The 18,067-nt window shown below is 41.0% G+C and overlaps 3 protein-coding genes across 4 annotated transcripts; 2 read left to right on the forward strand and 1 right to left on the reverse strand.

The window, feature by feature from the left end:
* Nucleotides 1-486: 486 nt before the first annotated feature.
* On the reverse strand, nt 487-2,988 carry b3galt4 (UDP-Gal:betaGlcNAc beta 1,3-galactosyltransferase, polypeptide 4). The gene has a single exon (XM_020095926.2). It carries the CDS (start codon nt 2,468-2,470, stop codon nt 1,355-1,357), a length of 1,116 nt encoding a protein of 371 aa, XP_019951485.2. The 5' UTR covers nt 2,471-2,988; the 3' UTR covers nt 487-1,354.
* Nucleotides 2,989-5,193: 2,205 nt separating this feature from the next.
* Nucleotides 5,194-15,724, forward strand: nr2c2 (nuclear receptor subfamily 2, group C, member 2). 2 transcript variants are annotated; one of them, XR_002203127.2, is made up of 15 exons: nt 5,194-5,416; nt 7,890-7,974; nt 8,240-8,335; nt 8,555-8,755; nt 9,037-9,139; nt 9,288-9,467; nt 10,036-10,192; nt 10,293-10,383; nt 10,631-10,776; nt 10,938-11,115; nt 11,403-11,524; nt 11,664-11,835; nt 12,175-12,312; nt 12,458-12,563; nt 13,020-15,724. XR_002203127.2 is itself a non-coding variant. In XM_020096464.2 (15 exons), exons 2-15 carry the CDS (start codon nt 7,915-7,917, stop codon nt 13,192-13,194), a joined length of 1,893 nt encoding a protein of 630 aa, XP_019952023.2. In that variant the 5' UTR covers nt 5,194-5,416; nt 7,890-7,914; the 3' UTR covers nt 13,195-15,724. The 2 variants fall into 2 exon arrangements, 1 of the variants encoding a protein (XP_019952023.2); XM_020096464.2 differs by having other exon boundaries at nt 11,664-11,803.
* Nucleotides 15,718-17,946, forward strand: mrps25 (mitochondrial ribosomal protein S25). The gene is made up of 4 exons (XM_020095990.2): nt 15,718-16,195; nt 16,507-16,613; nt 16,726-16,813; nt 17,427-17,946. Exons 1-4 carry the CDS (start codon nt 16,062-16,064, stop codon nt 17,614-17,616), a joined length of 519 nt encoding a protein of 172 aa, XP_019951549.1. The 5' UTR covers nt 15,718-16,061; the 3' UTR covers nt 17,617-17,946.
* The last annotated feature ends 121 nt before the right edge of the window (nt 17,947-18,067 follow it).

Here is an 18,067-nt window from a genome sequence, read left to right on the forward strand (position 1 = left end):
ATACCTGCTCTGATGGGTTGGGAGACTGGTTTTACTCCACCTCTGGAATTTGGTCGGATGAGAAGCATTTCGAATATCTGATGCTCCTTCACTCCAGGTTTCTCTTCTTGCTATACCACCAGTTCGTGCTCATTGTTTTTAGTTAACACAGAACTGATCTCGGTTTCAAAGAGACTTAATTACAGAAATGTTTAGTTTGACGGTGACTCACTCGGTGACTCGCTGATGTTAACGAGAAAGAATGTGATAGACAAGTCAAATCAGGAAGTGATGAGTGTTCAAGTGCACATCAAGTTTGTGATCAAATTACCTGGAACCTGTTTGGGCTCATGTTAGTTTCCTTGTCATGATGAAACTATTCTGTCAATTGAGTTTCATTTGTTACAGACAAAAAGACAATACAATTTGATAGAAATGATGAGTTTTGAAAAAGCAGTATGTATTATGTGGATTTATCTTCTGAAAAAGACACCAGGCAACACTAGGTTCAGATACAGAGGTTTATTTGTGACAGTAGTGGACTCGTACCTACGTATATTTCCTGAGTGTAAACACACTGACCTCCACGTTTACAGGAGGAACACTTAACACTTTAACATATTGCAAACTTTAAAAATCTATTCATCATCCCATACTGACCGATAGCAGAGACTAAACGTCAGTCTAGACACAACAGCACAAAACTCTCATTCGCACTTGACTTCATGTTCGATTTCACCATTACAGACAAGAGGTTCAAATACTGAAATCATATTTTGTGGCATTTCATAGCGTTTAGAAGTATCATATAATCTTCACTGTTGTTTTTGGTGCAGCAGAATTACTGAGCCAAAATGTCTCCAACAGACCAATTAATGCCCTGTCGATGCACGTACCTTCCTACATATGCATTTGGTGAGTTCACCTGCACTGTTTTTTGGAGACATGCATTTAAGCATCTTATTAGACTATCATATACAATTTAAGCACCTGGTGATAAACTATATATATGACAGCAGCAGCTATTAGATGTCAGAGCTTATATGGCAAAAGAAGTACTTCCTGGCTATACACTATCAGCATGCCAACATCATTTGTTCTACATCTACAGTACGTGTCAATGTAATGTAATGCAGGATGCTGTAAGTTTCGGGAGGTTTTTAAAGGTGAGATTCTTCACACTACCAGCTGATAGTCTCCTTTTCTGCAAAAAAGCCTGTCAAATAGTTTTTAAAAAAATAAAGCTATAAAAATAAACTGCCATTTTCTCAGCGCACACGTGGTGCAGTTTCACATTCTGAAGAGCACCTGCGTTGTTCACAGCATTGAAGCGAGGCACAGCCCCACTGTTTCCTGTTCCATGCTTAAATAAACCTCACAACCCCTGCTCTAATCCCAGAGCCGACCCAAGCATCGCCCTGACTTTGCACATCCCCAGTGAAGCATGAAGACTCAGCCAAGAGCAGGGAGGAGAAGAGTGAACATCGGCCCAGAAGTGCAGCATCTCCCTGGGTGGTATGTGGTGGATGGACACCATGGCCTGGTAACAGCAGCGCCCATAGGGAACGCCTGGACCACCAGAGAAGAGTGGGCAGTGTGACGGCAGCACGCCAGCAGCCCGGGCACATAGACCCACAAACACATCCTCAGGGGGGAGAGGTGTGGATAAAGGTGAAGCAGAGGCTGCCAGGGAGATTTTGAGCAATGCAGAGCGTGATAGAATGTAGGCCGTGCCACTGCAATAGTCTGGGAAGACAGAGGGAGGGTAGGCTCCTGAAGGGAGGTAGTGCTTGCTGTCTGGATCACGGTCTGGAGCCACATGGAGATGCACCCTGCCAAGGTAGAGGTCTCCTTGTTCATAGGGGTTACGGCTCTTGTTCAGGAAGTGCAGAAGGGCGCTGGGATTGAAGAGAACATCATCGTCCACTTTGGCCATGAAGTGGGCCTGAGGGCAGAATCTGCGGGCCCAGCCCAGCATGGACAGGGTCTTCAAGGTGAGGTTGGAATAGGTGTCCAAAAACCGCCCCTGGACCAGATCCCCTCGCTCCCGGGCCTCCTCTATCAGCAGCTTGGCCAGTCCCGGGCCAGACGCAACGCCCACCATGAAAAGGGTCATGACCCGCAGGCCCCTCACCTCCACCTCTCCTCCCCAGGTGTCTCGGATGGCCTGGCGGGCCCTTTGGTTGGCGGGGGCCGTGGTGACCATAGTGATGAGGTAAGGCTTGGCACGCTGGCACACGAGCGGGCTGGGCATGAGCAGGAATTCCTCGGGTCTGGTGGGGGGGACGCTCTGCGGGGGGATGATGCCGACGTGCGGCTCCACCACGCTGTTCATGCTCATGGAGGTGACCCATGACTCAATGAGGTCCACGAAGAGCAGGGCCAGCAGCGCCGCGCACACCGCCGCAGCGCATAAATAAGGCAGAACACCGAACTTGCTCCCTCGCTTCCCGAGCCGGGGTTTACACCCCCAGAGTCCCCGTCCCACCATGACCGACCTCAGCTCTGGAGAAAGCGATGGCTGCTGCAGCTCCCCCCGTCTCCCCCTTGTCTTCCCTCCCTAGAAGCAATTGCCTTTCATTGCGTAATTGCGCGTCTCCTCCGCTCTCGGTGTCTTTGCTCACGGGTGCAGATGATAGACAGTATCCAGAGCAGCAGCAGGAGACAGAGATTCAGTAAAAAAGGTACCTTCTCTTGTGTTGATGCCGCAGCTCAGCCAGTTTTCACAGAGCTGCAAGAGCCTGCATCTGCGCAAAGGAGACGCTCGACAACAGCCCGGAGCTGCTCTGGCTCTTTACTCCACCCTACTGTGTTGAAACGCGTCCTGATGCCCCTCTCTGATGATGCGATGGCTTTTTTGCTTGTGAGGTGCAGCTTTTTATTTTCCGGTCTCTGGTCTGCGTGTATAGCCTGACCCACGACCGGATGCGAACAATGCAGCCCGGCACACAGATTTAATGTGACATGCAGACTTCTATTGAATGCACAATAAAAAATGATGCATGAAGGTTTTTACATGTGCGTGTACTGTACTGAAGAGTCACTAGTTTAGTAAATAGATCACATGTTATTTTTTATTCTATCATTAAAAGGCTGCACCAACCCCCTCATCCCGATGATAGCTGCAATGTGCGAGTTCTTGTGGAAGCATCTCTTCTATCGGACGGAGACACAGTAACCGAATGATGCAATCTGGGTCCATTAATAATATCAAACCCTGAGGAGAAAAACTTGTGACGTCTACGACCGAGAAAATATCTGACCAACAGTTCTCTTGTCAGGCTTCACCCTGTGTTAGCAGGCCGGCTGGAGCCCCTCTACCCTGCATGCGCTAAACTGTGGGGCTGACAACAGGGAGCATCACAGTATACTGCAAATATTGGATTAAGTACGAATGTATTATATATAATAATAATAACAACAATAATAATAATAATGATAACAATAATGATAATAATGGTAATAATAATGATAATAATAATAACAATAATAATAATAATAAGTCGTTCGTTCCCCTGTCACCGCATCAGGTGGTGCATGTCGACACCTGCTGGTCATTTAGTAGTAATGCATGTTTTCTGTCAACTTAAATATACTGCATGTACAGTACACCATCACCACTATCTATCTATCTATCTATCTATCTATCTATCTATCTATCTATCTATCTATCTATCTATCTATCTATCTATCCATGCAGAGATGCATGATGGGAAGACTCAGACAGAAACTGCCTTCAACTACCTACATTCAATAAGCATTTCAGTGCAGATTTTTAACTAATGTGGCAAGTGTCTCTATCATGGTTTCTATAATAAGTGTTTTTAAGACCGACTTTTTTCCGGTGGGTTTTAGGGTTTATCACAGTTTTTTATTGATTGTGACAGAGTAAGTCAGTGATTACAGACACAGTAAACAGCAAATAAATTATTAATAGTTAAAGGTAAAACCATTGTATTTGAAGAAATAGTACTACATGTTAAACTTGACCAGGGACTGAACAATAAATTCTTATCAGACTTATTATTTCCATCATTGTCCCTGCTCTATACTCAGTGCACCAACATCAACAAGATAGCATGACGCATCCAATATTATAACATTATTTTGGCTTGTCACCATGAAAAATGCATCTGGGGCCTCACTCGAAAGAGACAGTTTCACTCTGAACTTTTCATTTAGTTCCTTTGACTGATTAAAGTCAAAAGAGGCTAAAACGTTATTATTTCTCGAAAGAATGAAAAAATCTTTCCAGAATCCAAAAAAAGAAATCAAAGGTATGTCAGAGCTTTGTTTTTTGTTTTCTTTCCTCTCTCATTACTCATGAACACTGCGTGAAAAGTGAGATTTCATCAGTACAGCACTGTAAATTTCTGTGGAAGTGCAGGTTAATGAATGTTCACAAGAATTTGATCCATCAGTATTAACAATGTCAGATATATACATACAAGTACAATCTTCTGATTAAACTTGTGTTCTGGGGATATATAGAGTGTTTTTTAAAGCACCGGACATCCTATTCTCTTTGTACGGAAGAGGATTAGGGCCACTGTGGAAATACTTCTGACTTTAAACTCAGAATTCTGAGAAAAAAGTCAGAATTCTGAGTTTAAAGTCAGAACTTACTTTTTTTTCCACAGTGGCCCTAATCCTCTTCTGTATGTTTGCACTTGTTCTGACTGTATTTAATTTTATTCTGTATTTTACATCTACAGAAGTATGTTATGTTTAATCAGGGTTATGTGTATTTTTTTCTTGTTATGTGTTAAACAGATTATTTTATCATCTCAGTTACAAAAGGGTTTCTGTGGAATAAGGGGGACATGACATTATATACACCATGATACAATATGAATGTGTTTCACTGCCTCATTTATAGCTCTTATTTCTAAAGTCATATCTAGTCTGGGTTATAACCTCACGTCTTTTTACGACTGCAACTATGAATCAGGTTATTTGGATTATTGATTAATCGGCTGCTCGTGTTCTTGATTATCTGATTATCAGTTGTTTTGTGTTGAAACGTTGTGAGGAGCTTCCACCACCGTCTTCACTCTCACACTGCTGCGAGGTTGTATTCAGTAAATCATCGGAATATTTCCACCTCCCGCTGTTTGTATATATATATAATCAACGATTGTTGTTTTGGTCATTTTATAATCTATTACCACAAAGTCACCAGACATGATGACGTCAGTGGTGTCTGGCTCGCGCGGAGAGGACCGGGGGAGGAGGGGGAGGGGGCGCACGGGGACGCGGGAGAAGAAGAAGAAGAGGAAGAAGTAAAAAAAAAAAAAAAAAAAAAAAAAAACCTGAGCCATCATCCCGGAGCTGGCGGAGCGGGGTCACGAACTATGACCTTTAACAGAAGAAAACCAAAACAAACATTTTATAAAATAGAGGAACGTCCTAAATTCGCGGCCGCCGTCCCCCGGAGGTAAGTCTCAGTGCCGGGCTGAAAAGCGCACAAAGCCCTCGGAGATACTGGATCATAAAACAGCGCAGCTAATCTCCCGGTTAGCTTGTTAGCTATAGCCGCTGCGGAGCTCCCCTTCCTGCCCCCGTCTCCGGCAACTCGGGACCCGGGCATGGAAGCTGGGCTCAGCACGGCCCACTCGGGTGTCCTTTACAGACAGTTAATGTGATTATTAACTTGTGGCAGATTAGCATTAGCGCTAATCCCGGTGTGACAACGGGTGAGCCGGGTAGAGTCGGCTCCTGGCGCAGGTTAACTGTATGAAGCTAACGTTAGCTAACGCAGCTAGCAGGGGGAAAAGATGGAGCTGCTGCAGATGAACTCGACCCTTTTACCTTTGCCACAGGACGGGGACAGGACAGGCTGGAGACAACCGGGACTTTTATTTACCCGAGCTGTATTTTTTTTAATGTACCAGCAGCACATTAAGAGTTGTGCACTACAATGTCTGTAATGAAAATGTCACTAATATATATTTATCATAACGATTCGTCTCCTGTGTTATTGGCTGCCTGCCACGTTCTCCATTTTGTTCCGTGCTGTGTGTGATGCGTTTGGGGAAGGTGGCTATTTTGATGGACATTGTGTTTGAACCAATCAGTGAACAAGATGAAGTAGCAAGCTGCGTCCCTCTGCAGGCACATGAGTCACTAATGCTGCCAGTGTTATTATGAACAACAAACCTGGAGGGTGACAGGAGGCAATCGATAGAAAGGGAAAGTGTGACTGAAAAGATTTGATGATTATCTGATTAGGTGAGCCACAGAATAAACACTCATACAAAGTCATACAAGGATGCTTTTCTTTGACACATGTTTAAACCTGTACACTTCAACCAATTATCAATCACATTTTATTTGTATAGCCCATATTTACAAATCCCAAATTTGTCTCATGGTGCTTAAGGTGCGACCTCCTCTGTCCGTAACCCTCCACAAGATTAAGGAAAAACTAACAATAAACTTGGAAACCTCAGAGAGAGCCACATGTTAGGAACCTCTCTCCCAGGACGGTCAGGAGTGCAATAGATGCTGCAGTTTTTACAACATTGATTAGAAGAAACAGTTTGTAACATAATAAAAAAAAATGTGTCAATGTATTTGTACATAAGAAAGTGTCAGATACGAAGGGAGCAGCAATGACCTGAATTGAGGAGATATGGTCTGTAAGGATAATGTGATTGGGTGTACTGATGTCAAGCAGTACGGTGGATACTACTTTCTTTGCCCTTTTTAAATATTAAAAAAATCAATCATTCATTCATTCAAATAATCAGCAGACTAATGTCAATAATTGTCAGCTGCCACCCTAGATGCTGTCTACAAAGTAAGATGCCAAAACACAGTGTGGTGATATGTGGTTGATGGACAGGTTTTCTAATTCTTGGAAAATGGCGTGGGTGTACACCTGTGTCCTAAAGTTTGGGCAAATTGTGATGTTTTGCGACAGGACCTGAGCAAAGACCCATCAAAGACTCTGAAGAAGGAGAAATTAAAAAGGTTTAATTAGAACCTCAACATTCAGAAATATTTGTTCAAAAACATTTAGTTTATGATGTATTTCTTCTAACACACTATCCAGTGGCTTGGGAGCAAAAATATATATTTTTTGGCAATTCAATGTTGTAATTACTAATAATGCTGCTATTTTTATATTGTGGATAATATACTGTTCAGATAAATATGAAACATTTCTCTATGACCTACGTTAAAAGACATATGACCAGTCAAACCCCTCGAAAAGTTCAAGTTTGTTTGCCCATATCTCCACTAATTAGGATCCAAGACAAATACAAACTCAGTTTTTCATATCACTAAATCAGCACGCCATCTTTCATTAAGATCTGTGTCAGTGCGGCCTAAAAGTTGGATGATTTGACACAGAACAACCCAAGACAGAGTTTTCTGATCCCAGTATTCTGGTTAAGAGAAATCTTAATTGTGTTGGCTCATTCTGTATAAAATATAAAACATTTTTACTTTATTATAAGCATGAAGTGACGTGTAGAAGAGCTGACTTGGTTTGTTGCCGGTTTCCTAGAAAGTGGAAGCAGAGGGAGTGGGGAAAGCAGCTGTGGTGTGAGATGTAGTGCTTATAAAAGATGAGTGTGGTGCAGCTTGGTTGTCAGTGTTTCCCTTCCTCAGTTAAACATAAATCTCATGTTCAGGTCACACTCGGAGGTCATTCAGCTTGTGATGATTATCTCTGGTGTCATGTCAAGACTGGATTCGTCGCACACATTTTGTCTAAGGTTTCTGTTCTTGTAGAATGGAATTGGAAAATGTAGATATATATTTTTGGTCACAATACATCCTCTCTATGATATTCCAGAATTAACATTATTTTTCTGAAAACGTCCCAGCGGAATCCTGCTCCTCTGTGTTGGTTTTGCCCCTTTGTGGTTGATTAATGTCTGTGGCGTCTTTCCAAACAGACCTCACTAATGACCTTACATCATCATGACAACGAGCCTGAATCTGCTCTCTCAGCAGAAAGTGGATTCTGAGCACGAGGCAGAGGTGAGTGTGCAGAAGGACAGTGGCTGTGAGTCTGATCTGCTCCATATAAACCATGAAGGGTATTTTTAAATTTAAAAAATGGCTATGTGGTTAGTAAATCCTGATTCAAATTTTCCCACTGAGGCATACATTCTCTTAAAATGATGTGTTTTATAATAATGTTTTCATGCTTTACACGCAGTCAAGTGAAATATATTTGTGTTGCATACATACTGATTATAATTTGCATGTGTATACCGTAGTTAAAATGTTTTGTAAATCGTAGGCGTCATCCTCTCCATCAGACTCAGTGATGAGTGAGTCTCCGCAGCGCTTTCAGGTCATCTCCACTGAGCCTGCCACAACACCACAGCGAATACAGGTAACTGCTGCCTCTGCAGATGGCATCAGATAATGTGACACTTCTCCTTCCTGTTGACGTTCTATTTCAGTGTATTAGCAGCAGCAGTGATCAAGTTGATGCTACAACATGTAACTCAGCTCTCCTATCTTCACTGTAATTGTTTTTCCCCTCAACCCCACTGGTGTTTTCTCATTTCCACCTTCCTCTCTTTCTGTCTCCTTCCTCCATCCTGACCAGATTGTAACTGACCAGCAGACAGGTCAGAAGATCCAGATAGTAACAGCGATGAACCCGTCCAATGCTACCAAGCAGCAGTTCATTCTCACTACGGCTGACAGCTCAGGGGCGGGCAAGGTTATCCTGGCCTCATCAGACAGCCACAACACTAAGCAGCTCATCATCACTTCTGCAGACAACCTGATGCCAGGAAGAATACAGGTGCAGTTGTGCCCATAATATCAGCCCCTGGTTTGTGACAATTCTATTTGCAATATCTTGGTCTTGAAGTAATGATAAGATTGAAGACAAAAGTATAATCAAATAAAATAATGAAGTGATGACATTTAACATCCAAATGGTCAAACGCCAAATTCACTATGATGTCATAATCTTCTGCAAAAACACTTTTCTGTAATTCAGACATTTTTAGAACTGGTTACAGACATTAAAGAGAAATGCAAACTTAACAGCCTGTGTTAAGCCTGTGACTTTTTTTTCAGATTGTCACAGATCCAGTGTCAATGGAACGGTTGTTAGGGCAGGGGGACTTGAGCCGATCACAGCCAGTAGAGTACTGTGTGGTGTGTGGGGACAAGGCTTCAGGTACGAAAGCTTACATGTGCATTATGTGGAAATGTTATGTTCTGTATGTATTTTAACTGATGCCTCCTGATCCTAATATATGTAGCTTCGTTGTGTCTGTAATTTCACCCATGCTCGGACACTTTAAACCAGTTTTCTCTGTGTTCAGGGCGTCACTATGGAGCCGTCAGTTGTGAGGGATGTAAAGGCTTCTTCAAGAGGAGTGTGAGGAAGAACTTGACCTACAGCTGCCGCAGCAAACAGGACTGCATCATCAACAAACACCACCGCAATCGCTGCCAGTTCTGTCGGTTGAGCAAATGCCTTAAGATGGGGATGAAGACTGACTGTGAGTTTGCAACCCAATCCATGACATGACTCAGTTCTCTCATAAAAATAGCTCAAATGTCTCAAAAGCTATTAAAAAGCCTCAAATTATGTAACATTACATTACATATTATTTAGCTGTAGTGCATTCAACCTTGAGGGTACAAACCCAGAACAACAAAATACTTCTGCTTCAAAAAAGCCAAACTACAAAGTGCTACATGTAAGTGCAATATAAAAGTCCAACTAACTTTTTTTTTTTGAGAGTTGGGTTATCAGACCATCATGTTGTATGTCTACAAACGTCTTGAATATTTTGTCTTTCCTGGAGAGTACACAGTAACATTTATTAATACTCTTCACACCTCAGCATCAGCGACAGACATAGCTGGGGGCTTTATGTTTGTGAGTTGTCCTATTTCTGCCACAGAAAGGTCATGTTAGTTGAGTCATACTTTAACTTGGAATAGTCAAATATGTCTTACCTCTGAGATCAATAAATTACTGATCACTATTATTATTATTATACCCAGTCACTTACAACAGTTAGAAAAAAAGTCATTCGTATTTGTCTGTTCCGGACTCTTCAGCTGTTCAGAGTGAGAGAAAACCCATCGATGTAGTGCCCAGAGAGAAACATGCCAACTGTGCTGCCTCCACCCAGAAGATCTACATTCGTAAGGACCTTAACAGTCCGCTCATCGCCACGCCAACCTTTATCTCAGATACAGAGACAGATGGCTCCAGGTCAGTTGGAATCAGGATGACAGACGGATGTTTTGTTCTATTTCTCAGCTGTTTAATGTGACGTGAACTGGATTGTGATAATGCTCTGTGTCATGTGCAGATCCAGCCTGCTGGACCAGGGGATGCTGGTTAACATCCAGCAGCCTGTCATCCAAAGTGATGGCACTTTGCTGCTGGCCACTGACTCAAAGGTACAGACGTCTCTGCAGATACAGTCAAAGTAATGTCTGTCTCCTTCTGAAGTGTGTAAAATATATACCACAAATAAGTTTTGACCAAAATGCTGTATGCTAGATTAGTTTTTATAGCTGATAAAACAGTAGATTTCCTCTTTGTTTAGCTCCTTTGTGTGTTTTAAAGAGCATTAAGTTTTTCTTTTCAATTTTGTGTCATGACCTTGGCTTATATGATGTAATCTGCATTGGCTCTGTTCCTCAGATGGAGTCTGGGCAGGGGGACTTGGGAACACTAGCTAATGTGGTGACATCATTGGCCAACCTGAGCGACTCATTGAAAGAAAATCTAAACAATGGTGACACCTCAGACAGTCAACAAGAGGAGCAATCTGCCAGCGAGATAACACGGTCAGTCAGCAGAACACACAGAAATTACGTGTCCTGAATTTTTGCTCAGCTTTGAAAGAAGTGATGTGTGTGTGTGAGAAGAAAACATATTTATGTTGACAACCTTTCTGTAAAATCAGTGAACTGAAATGTGTGTGTGTGTTTGTGTGTGTTGTACAAAGTGCCTTTGACACCCTGGCCAAAGTCTTCAACCCACCTGAAATACGGGTCGGACATAGTCTGACAGAGAAATCGCAGTGTGTCGGTGGAACAACAATCCAGCTGATTGGTCGAGACCAGGAGACCCCCATCATTGAGGTGGAGGGACCACTGCTCACTGACAGCCATGTTGGCTTCAAGGTGGGTGCGGTCAACTGATGCTCAAAGCTAATGGTCAAAATAACTAAGTCTTTATTCATGTGGCTATATTTTTAAAGAGGAACGTAACCAATGTGTATGTCTGTAAATGATGTGTGTACATTGGCATATTGTTGTTCAATAGTAGTCAAGTTGTAGACATTACAGTTACACATGCATGTATGCTTCTTGTCTTTTTCATCATCTATCTATTTCATCTATCAGTTATTTAAAAAAATATTTTTAAACAATTTGTCCCTTAATGCTCTCATTCCTCATCCTTCCTCCAGCTGAGCATGCCCAGCCCAATGCCAGAGTATCTGAACGTACACTACATCTGTGAATCGGCATCCAGGCTTCTCTTTCTGTCCATGCACTGGGCACGCTCCATCCCTGCCTTCTCAGCTCTTGGGTAAGAATAGATTTAACACATCAAGACTCTGGAAATAACACAACAAGATTCAATCTATTTACAGTGTATAAAGTTGAGATGGTCTCAGGAAATGATCCGTGAGCTCACACCCACATTTCTCTGGCTTTTTCTTTTTCAGTCAGGAGGCAAACACCAGTCTGGTGCGATCCTGCTGGAATGAGCTGTTCACTCTGGGTCTTGCTCAGTGCGCTCACGTGATGAACTTGTCGACCATCCTCACTGCCATCATCAACCACCTTCAGAGCAGCATCCAGGATGGTATGGACCACAGGCCTCGTCAGCACTTCACAGTAGGACATAAACAGGAGAGAAGAAATGTTGTTACATGTTACTTTAACAAAGAAAGTCCTGAAGGATTGAGACATGTCCAGCTTGTTGATTAGATAATGATGAAAGTTTAAGATAGTACATGTTTTAACACCATGTTGGTACATGCCCCAGATTTTGTTTTTTTTGTGTCAATTCTGCATCTTCCCAACTACTGACATGATGAGTTATGGGGAATTGCAACTTCTGACAATGATGACATGTGTTTGTTGTTGTGACAGTTCTTGTTATATGAAGCTCAAACTACTTCAAGGAAATCATGAATGTTGATACATCAAACCAGACATCTTCTTCCGTCTCAGACAAACTTTCAGGGGACAGGGTGAAGCAGGTGATGGAGCATATTTGGAAGTTCCAGGAGTTCTGTAACAGCATGACGAGATTGGAGACCGACAGCTATGAATACGCCTACCTGAAGGCTATAGTGTTGTTCAGCCCTGGTGAGTCTAAGTATCTTATTTATAACAGACACTATTGCTGTGATTGGTGACATCCGGTTTAAGAATGCCTTAAAGAAGAGAATGAAACTTTAATAAACTGTATTTTGTATTTTGGGGAATGACAGTAGTGTGTTTGTCTCATCAGATCACCCAGGTGTGGACAGCAGTGGGCAGATTGAGAAGTTCCAGGAGAAAGCACTGATGGAGTTGCAGGACTATGTGCAGAAAACGTATCCTGATGACATGTACAGGTACATTCATAACTGCAGCCTTTCAGCACAACCTCCTCACAGCAGCTTAAAGCAGTAACACAGTGAATTGCATTAGACCATCTTGCATTTAAGTTAGAAAGTAATTTCACAGTATAAGGAGTAAAATTATTGCAACAACTACCTAATTTATTACTAACAGCCTAACTGGCAGATAAACCACTTTTGGTTTTGGCTGTTTTACTGGATAGTAAGCACTTAGACTCTGTATGTCACAGATTAACACTTCTAATAGTTTTTATAGACATATGCCAATGTTTCACTTATTCTTTGCTCAACGTTTGTTGTCGTAGCTGCGGTCTCATGTTTATCTACCTGGCAAATTGTCATTCATAACATCAGTTATGTTCTCGTGTAATGTGTTGGTATTAAAAAAAGCACAGTAAGTAAGCACAGAATGTAAGAATGACAGGAAGTGTTGTGTCTTTGCCTTCTCAGGATGACCCGTATCCTGACTCGTCTCCCCGCCCTGCGCCTCATGAATTCAAGTATCACAGAGGAGCTCTTCTTCACTGGCTTGATAGGTAACGTCTCAATTGACAGCATAATTCCGTACATCCTTAAGATGGAGACGGCTGAATATAACAGCCAGGACTCTGATGCCACAGAATAACATCCCACCACTTCAAGACCCAGATCTGTCAATGTAAACATGGTACTCTCTTTGTCTCCCAGAGGGTTTATTTTTGAACCTCGATCTAAAATGCTGCAGCAGCTCCTTGTTTTCTAATGATGCAAAGTGCAAAGTCATTCAGGATCCCTGGTAGATTAGACAATCTGGCACTGGAGAGCCTGGATGACACCTGGATTATTCTCTGGAGCAGACACTGTGTTGCAATCTTGAGTTTCTGACCTAAATTCAGCCACACTGAATTAGATTAAAAAGAAATTCTCCTCAGCTGCAGCTGAGCTTATTTTTTGCAACGTCTTTATAGCACTTAAAGCTTGTTACCTATGAACTTAACCCTCTGACCTAAGCATTTCAATTTGTTTTAGTCTTCCCTAAGCCTTACTATGCTTTCATGATTATTGCATAAATCATTTGCTGATATGAGGTGAGATAAATAAAGAAACAGTCCAGAATCTAAAGATCTGAGATGGAATTTGACATCTAGAATTGGATTTTCATGTGTTTAAAAACACAAATGTCAAAGATTATCGTAAATGGGACTATTTTCTTTTAAAATGTGCTTTAAAGTATTTATTTATTTTTGCTTTTCTTTCTCGTGTATAATTGTGCTTTTTAATTGAGAGTTCAGACTTAATAAGATTAAGTGTGACATATTTTATTTTTTCTTCTCTTTTTTTGAAAGAGACAGAATTGACACGAATGAACAGATCTTTACTTTAAGAAAAATTTAAATAATCATTTATCATAATCATAATAATTTTAATCAGTTATATGAGGTAACTCACACCTCAATCATTACTTTGCAAAGTATTCATATGCAGTGGCCATCACAACATTGAGCTACCACATAGCTCAGTACAATGTGACCAGTGATTTTATTTTGTCTTTCAGTTTGAATTTACATTCTGAAAACCACAAATTCGCAGATTAAATTCACCACATGTCCTGTATTTACATAGAATGACATCTTAGAGTTTAGGTTTGAGAGAGTTGTTATGTTAAGGTACATGATTATGTTTCTTAAACTTTCTTTTCTAAGCCGTGCAATCACCTCATTGCTTGTCCTTCTACGACAATCATACGTGTTGTTTCCTTCTGATGCATCAGTGTCACAACTGTTCCTCTCAATCTACATTTTATATGTGTATTTATCAGTGGCAATTATTTCTTTTACAGAATTGTTTTAAAATGTTTGGTTCAGAAATGTTTAGTGTTGCTATGCTGCTTTTCTGTTTTCTGCTAAGTGCACATTAATCAGATTATGAGGCGTTCCACTGCTTTCATGCTGACTAAAACTTTGTGTTCTCTATGTTTTCTAAAGAATTGTATTTGTTTTAAACAAATTTGCTTCTTGCATACTAAGTGTACTTAAAGTACTTTTGGGCAGGTTTCCCTGGTTAAAAAAAAAAAAAGAAGAAAAATAGTGAAAATATCTTCTGGGAAGCCAGTCTCCTGTGTCAGTGTGTCCCTTGCATCGCCTGGGGAGAGAACATCTTTGGCACTGTCACCAGTTAACTTGGATCTTAGTTTTAGAAGGATTTATTGCACTTGTTGGAAAGTTTTTATTGTACTCATTATAAAAAATTGTCAAAATGTGACAGAAGAGAAATGTGACTCTCAATGAGCTACAATTATGCGAGTGCACTTAAATTAGGTACAATAAATAATTTGAATATTTCATATATTAGATTTTTGAAAGAATTTTCTCTCTTTTGTTGGGCCGGTCTGCCCTCCCAAGGCAATGGTATGGGAAACACTGAATGTCTTGAGGACAATTTGGAAACATGCAATGGTTTACCCACTTGTATAATGGTTCAGAAGAAAGATCCACAGCAACATGAATGATGATGGGGATATAAAGAAGTTAGCAATTATTATGTCTTGTGAAGTTAATGTCGGTTGTAATGTCAGTTGTAATAATCGGGTTTAAAACCTATTCAGACTGTTTGTAAAGACACTGGCGTGAAATGACCTTTTTTCATGTAATTTCATTAAAATGAGTGCATGTTGTTTTTAAGCGGGGTTTTATAATGTTGTGGCTAATTGCCCTAACACGGAGCATCGTTATGATTTTTTATAGTGCTTTGCAGTGCATGACAAAATTGCTTAAGTGCATTTTATAAAATGCTGTATAAGAAATATTGATTTAAATGTTGTGGCTTTAAAGTGTCAACCATGAGCAGCTCCCACATTAGAGGGTATTAGAGCATTTCCCCCCCCTTAGTGGATTGAGTATCCCATGGTTAAAATTTTATACTATTTTAAATGTCGTTTTTTTTTTTTTGTCATTATTTTTGCTCATGTAAAATGTGTGTCTTCAAACAAGAGATTGTGAAAGTCAAATATTCATGTTTTCTTCACAACACTACATTTCTACCTCACACCAATGCAGATGTAAGACAAAATGTATTAACGACTGAGTTCCTGTATCAGCATTCCAGTCTCTGGGGCCGGCTTCTCTGAAGCCACGTATTATAAAAAGAATTAAACAATTATTCATCAAACACAACAAGACTGAGTATGTTCATGATCCCTGAGTGTTATTGTATCTGCAGCTACTCATTTTTTAAATGTGCTTTTTGTAACAATATTTTATGTCATTGAGGTGTTTTATTTTTATACAGTTCCGTTGATTTGAGATAATGTCCCCCTGTGGCAAGCAATTAAATATAACATTGATTAAAATACAGATTGATTTAAATCAAATAAAAAATATAACTTCTTGACCGTTCTGTCAAAGCTTCTGATGTGACGTCATCAAACCGCGCCCGTGTGTCCGGTACACGCTCCTGGAAGAGGCCGACGTCAGAGTGTGATTAAATAATAGGCTCGTATATAAATGGTTCGAGATGCCGATGAAGGGAAGGTTTCCGATCAGGAGGACGCTGGAGTATCTGCAGAAAGGCGACATCATCTTTAAGAACCGGGTGAAGATCATGACGGTGAATTACAACACACACGGGGAGCTGAGCGACGGAGCAAGGTCAGAGCTAACGGCTAACTGCTAGCACGACAGTGTGTGTGTGTGTGTGTGTGTGTGTGTGTGTGTGAGTGTAAAAGAGGAAAACATAATAACATGTTATAATTTCTAAAGAGAAACCAAGTAAATACAACCCCTGCTCACACAGATACTTTTATTTTAACGCGCTGTCACTTCCATTAACTTGATTAAAAATAGAAGATGAACACAGTTGTTGTGATGAGGATCATGGAGAAATGAAACTAGTGTAAAAGTTAAAGCTTTGTGTTTAAGTTTGATTTCAAAACTACATGTGATATTTTTTTGTTTTGCAGGAAGTTTGTGTTCTTCAATATCCCTCAGATTCAGTACAAAAACCCATGGGTCCAAATAATGATGTTCAAAAATATGACTCCATCACCGTTCTTGAAGTTCTACCTGGGTTTGTAGCTGTGCAGTTTTCTTTACTCTGTATTATAGCAATCATAATAATAACAGTAACCATTATACCTGTGTAATTCCATTAAAGTGGGCTCATCTCTTGTCTCTTACAGATGATGGGGAGCAAGTGCTGGTGGATGTGGAAGGGAGGGACCGGAAACTCATTTCACAACACGTTAAGAAGATTGTGGGCAAATCAGAGTAAGATCTTCAGATTTATTTCTACATATGGTCCTTGTCTCATGACACTGACGTGACTATAGCCTTGTTATCCGAGGTAAACATCATGAGTTATCTTGATGTAATGTGCATCTCACTTCACTACTTGAAGAAAATGAACTCAGTTTGAAGACCAGGTAAAAACAAACTGGGAGTTACATATATTATCATTTACTGTAGAATAGCAGGACCTTAATACAGAAGCAGCTAAATAGAGTTCAGCCATTATCCTTTTTTTTTTCTTACTCGTGTGTTCTTTTACTGTTATATCTCAAAAACTGTTTCACCATTTTGCAACAGTTTCCACGTCACTTTTGCTCAAACAATTGGTGGGTGTGTCAGAGATGCTGCCCAATCAGCAGTGACCCTGCCGTATTAAATAGGCAGCGCACACATTGGATTCTTGTGCTGTCTACAAATGTGTCAGCTGCACCTAGATGTTTCCAATGAAATCATCTAAAGTGGCCTTCTCAGCTGCCATAGTTGCAACACTTGCGTATCACAACAGAGGATTCAAAGCACAAACCTTTACGTTGAACGCAGCCCTGTTCCAGCAGTGACCAGATGATTTATTTTACTGTCTCTCTGCTCACAGAGAAGTGTTACAAGCAGAGGCTCTTGCGAGGATGCAGGCCTCCAACCCTGCAAACTTTGGGCCAAAGAAGTACTGTCTGAGGGAGTGTATCTGTGAGGTGGACGGCCAGGTGCCGTGTCCTGGCACCACGCCGCTGCCAAAAGAGATGACGGGCAAATATCGAACACGGATGGCAGCGTCACAGGACTAAAAGGCCGGGATGGAGAGGACACTATTGATGATTTACTGGACAATATTATTATTCCTGTTTGATTTTGTACGATTACAGTAAAGGACTAACTTATTGCATATGGATGATGCCTGGATTCAGTGCCTGGACTCACACCATCCACTCCCAACAGAAATCCAGAACCAACACTCATCAGCATCGGGGCACTTAATGCTTTGGGTTCCTGTAGGTTTGCATATCTTGATATCAAACCTTGTGTTTGCATAATGTGACCTGGTCAAAGATTCCTTGCTGAATATTCCAGTGTAAACATTTAAATAAAACCCAGATCCGCCTGTGTGGCTGTAGTAATGAGCGTACTTTTTCCCTGCGTGCAAACAAAGAAAAAAAAATACAGAGGAATTATTAGTGAGTGACAGGATTGAGTTGAAAATGATCAGAAAAGGATCAAAGCATTTATAAAAGAAGGAGA

Source organism: Paralichthys olivaceus, chromosome 6, assembly GCF_024713975.1.
Source record: "Paralichthys olivaceus isolate ysfri-2021 chromosome 6, ASM2471397v2, whole genome shotgun sequence".
Classification (NCBI taxonomy): Eukaryota; Metazoa; Chordata; class Actinopteri; order Pleuronectiformes; family Paralichthyidae; genus Paralichthys; species Paralichthys olivaceus.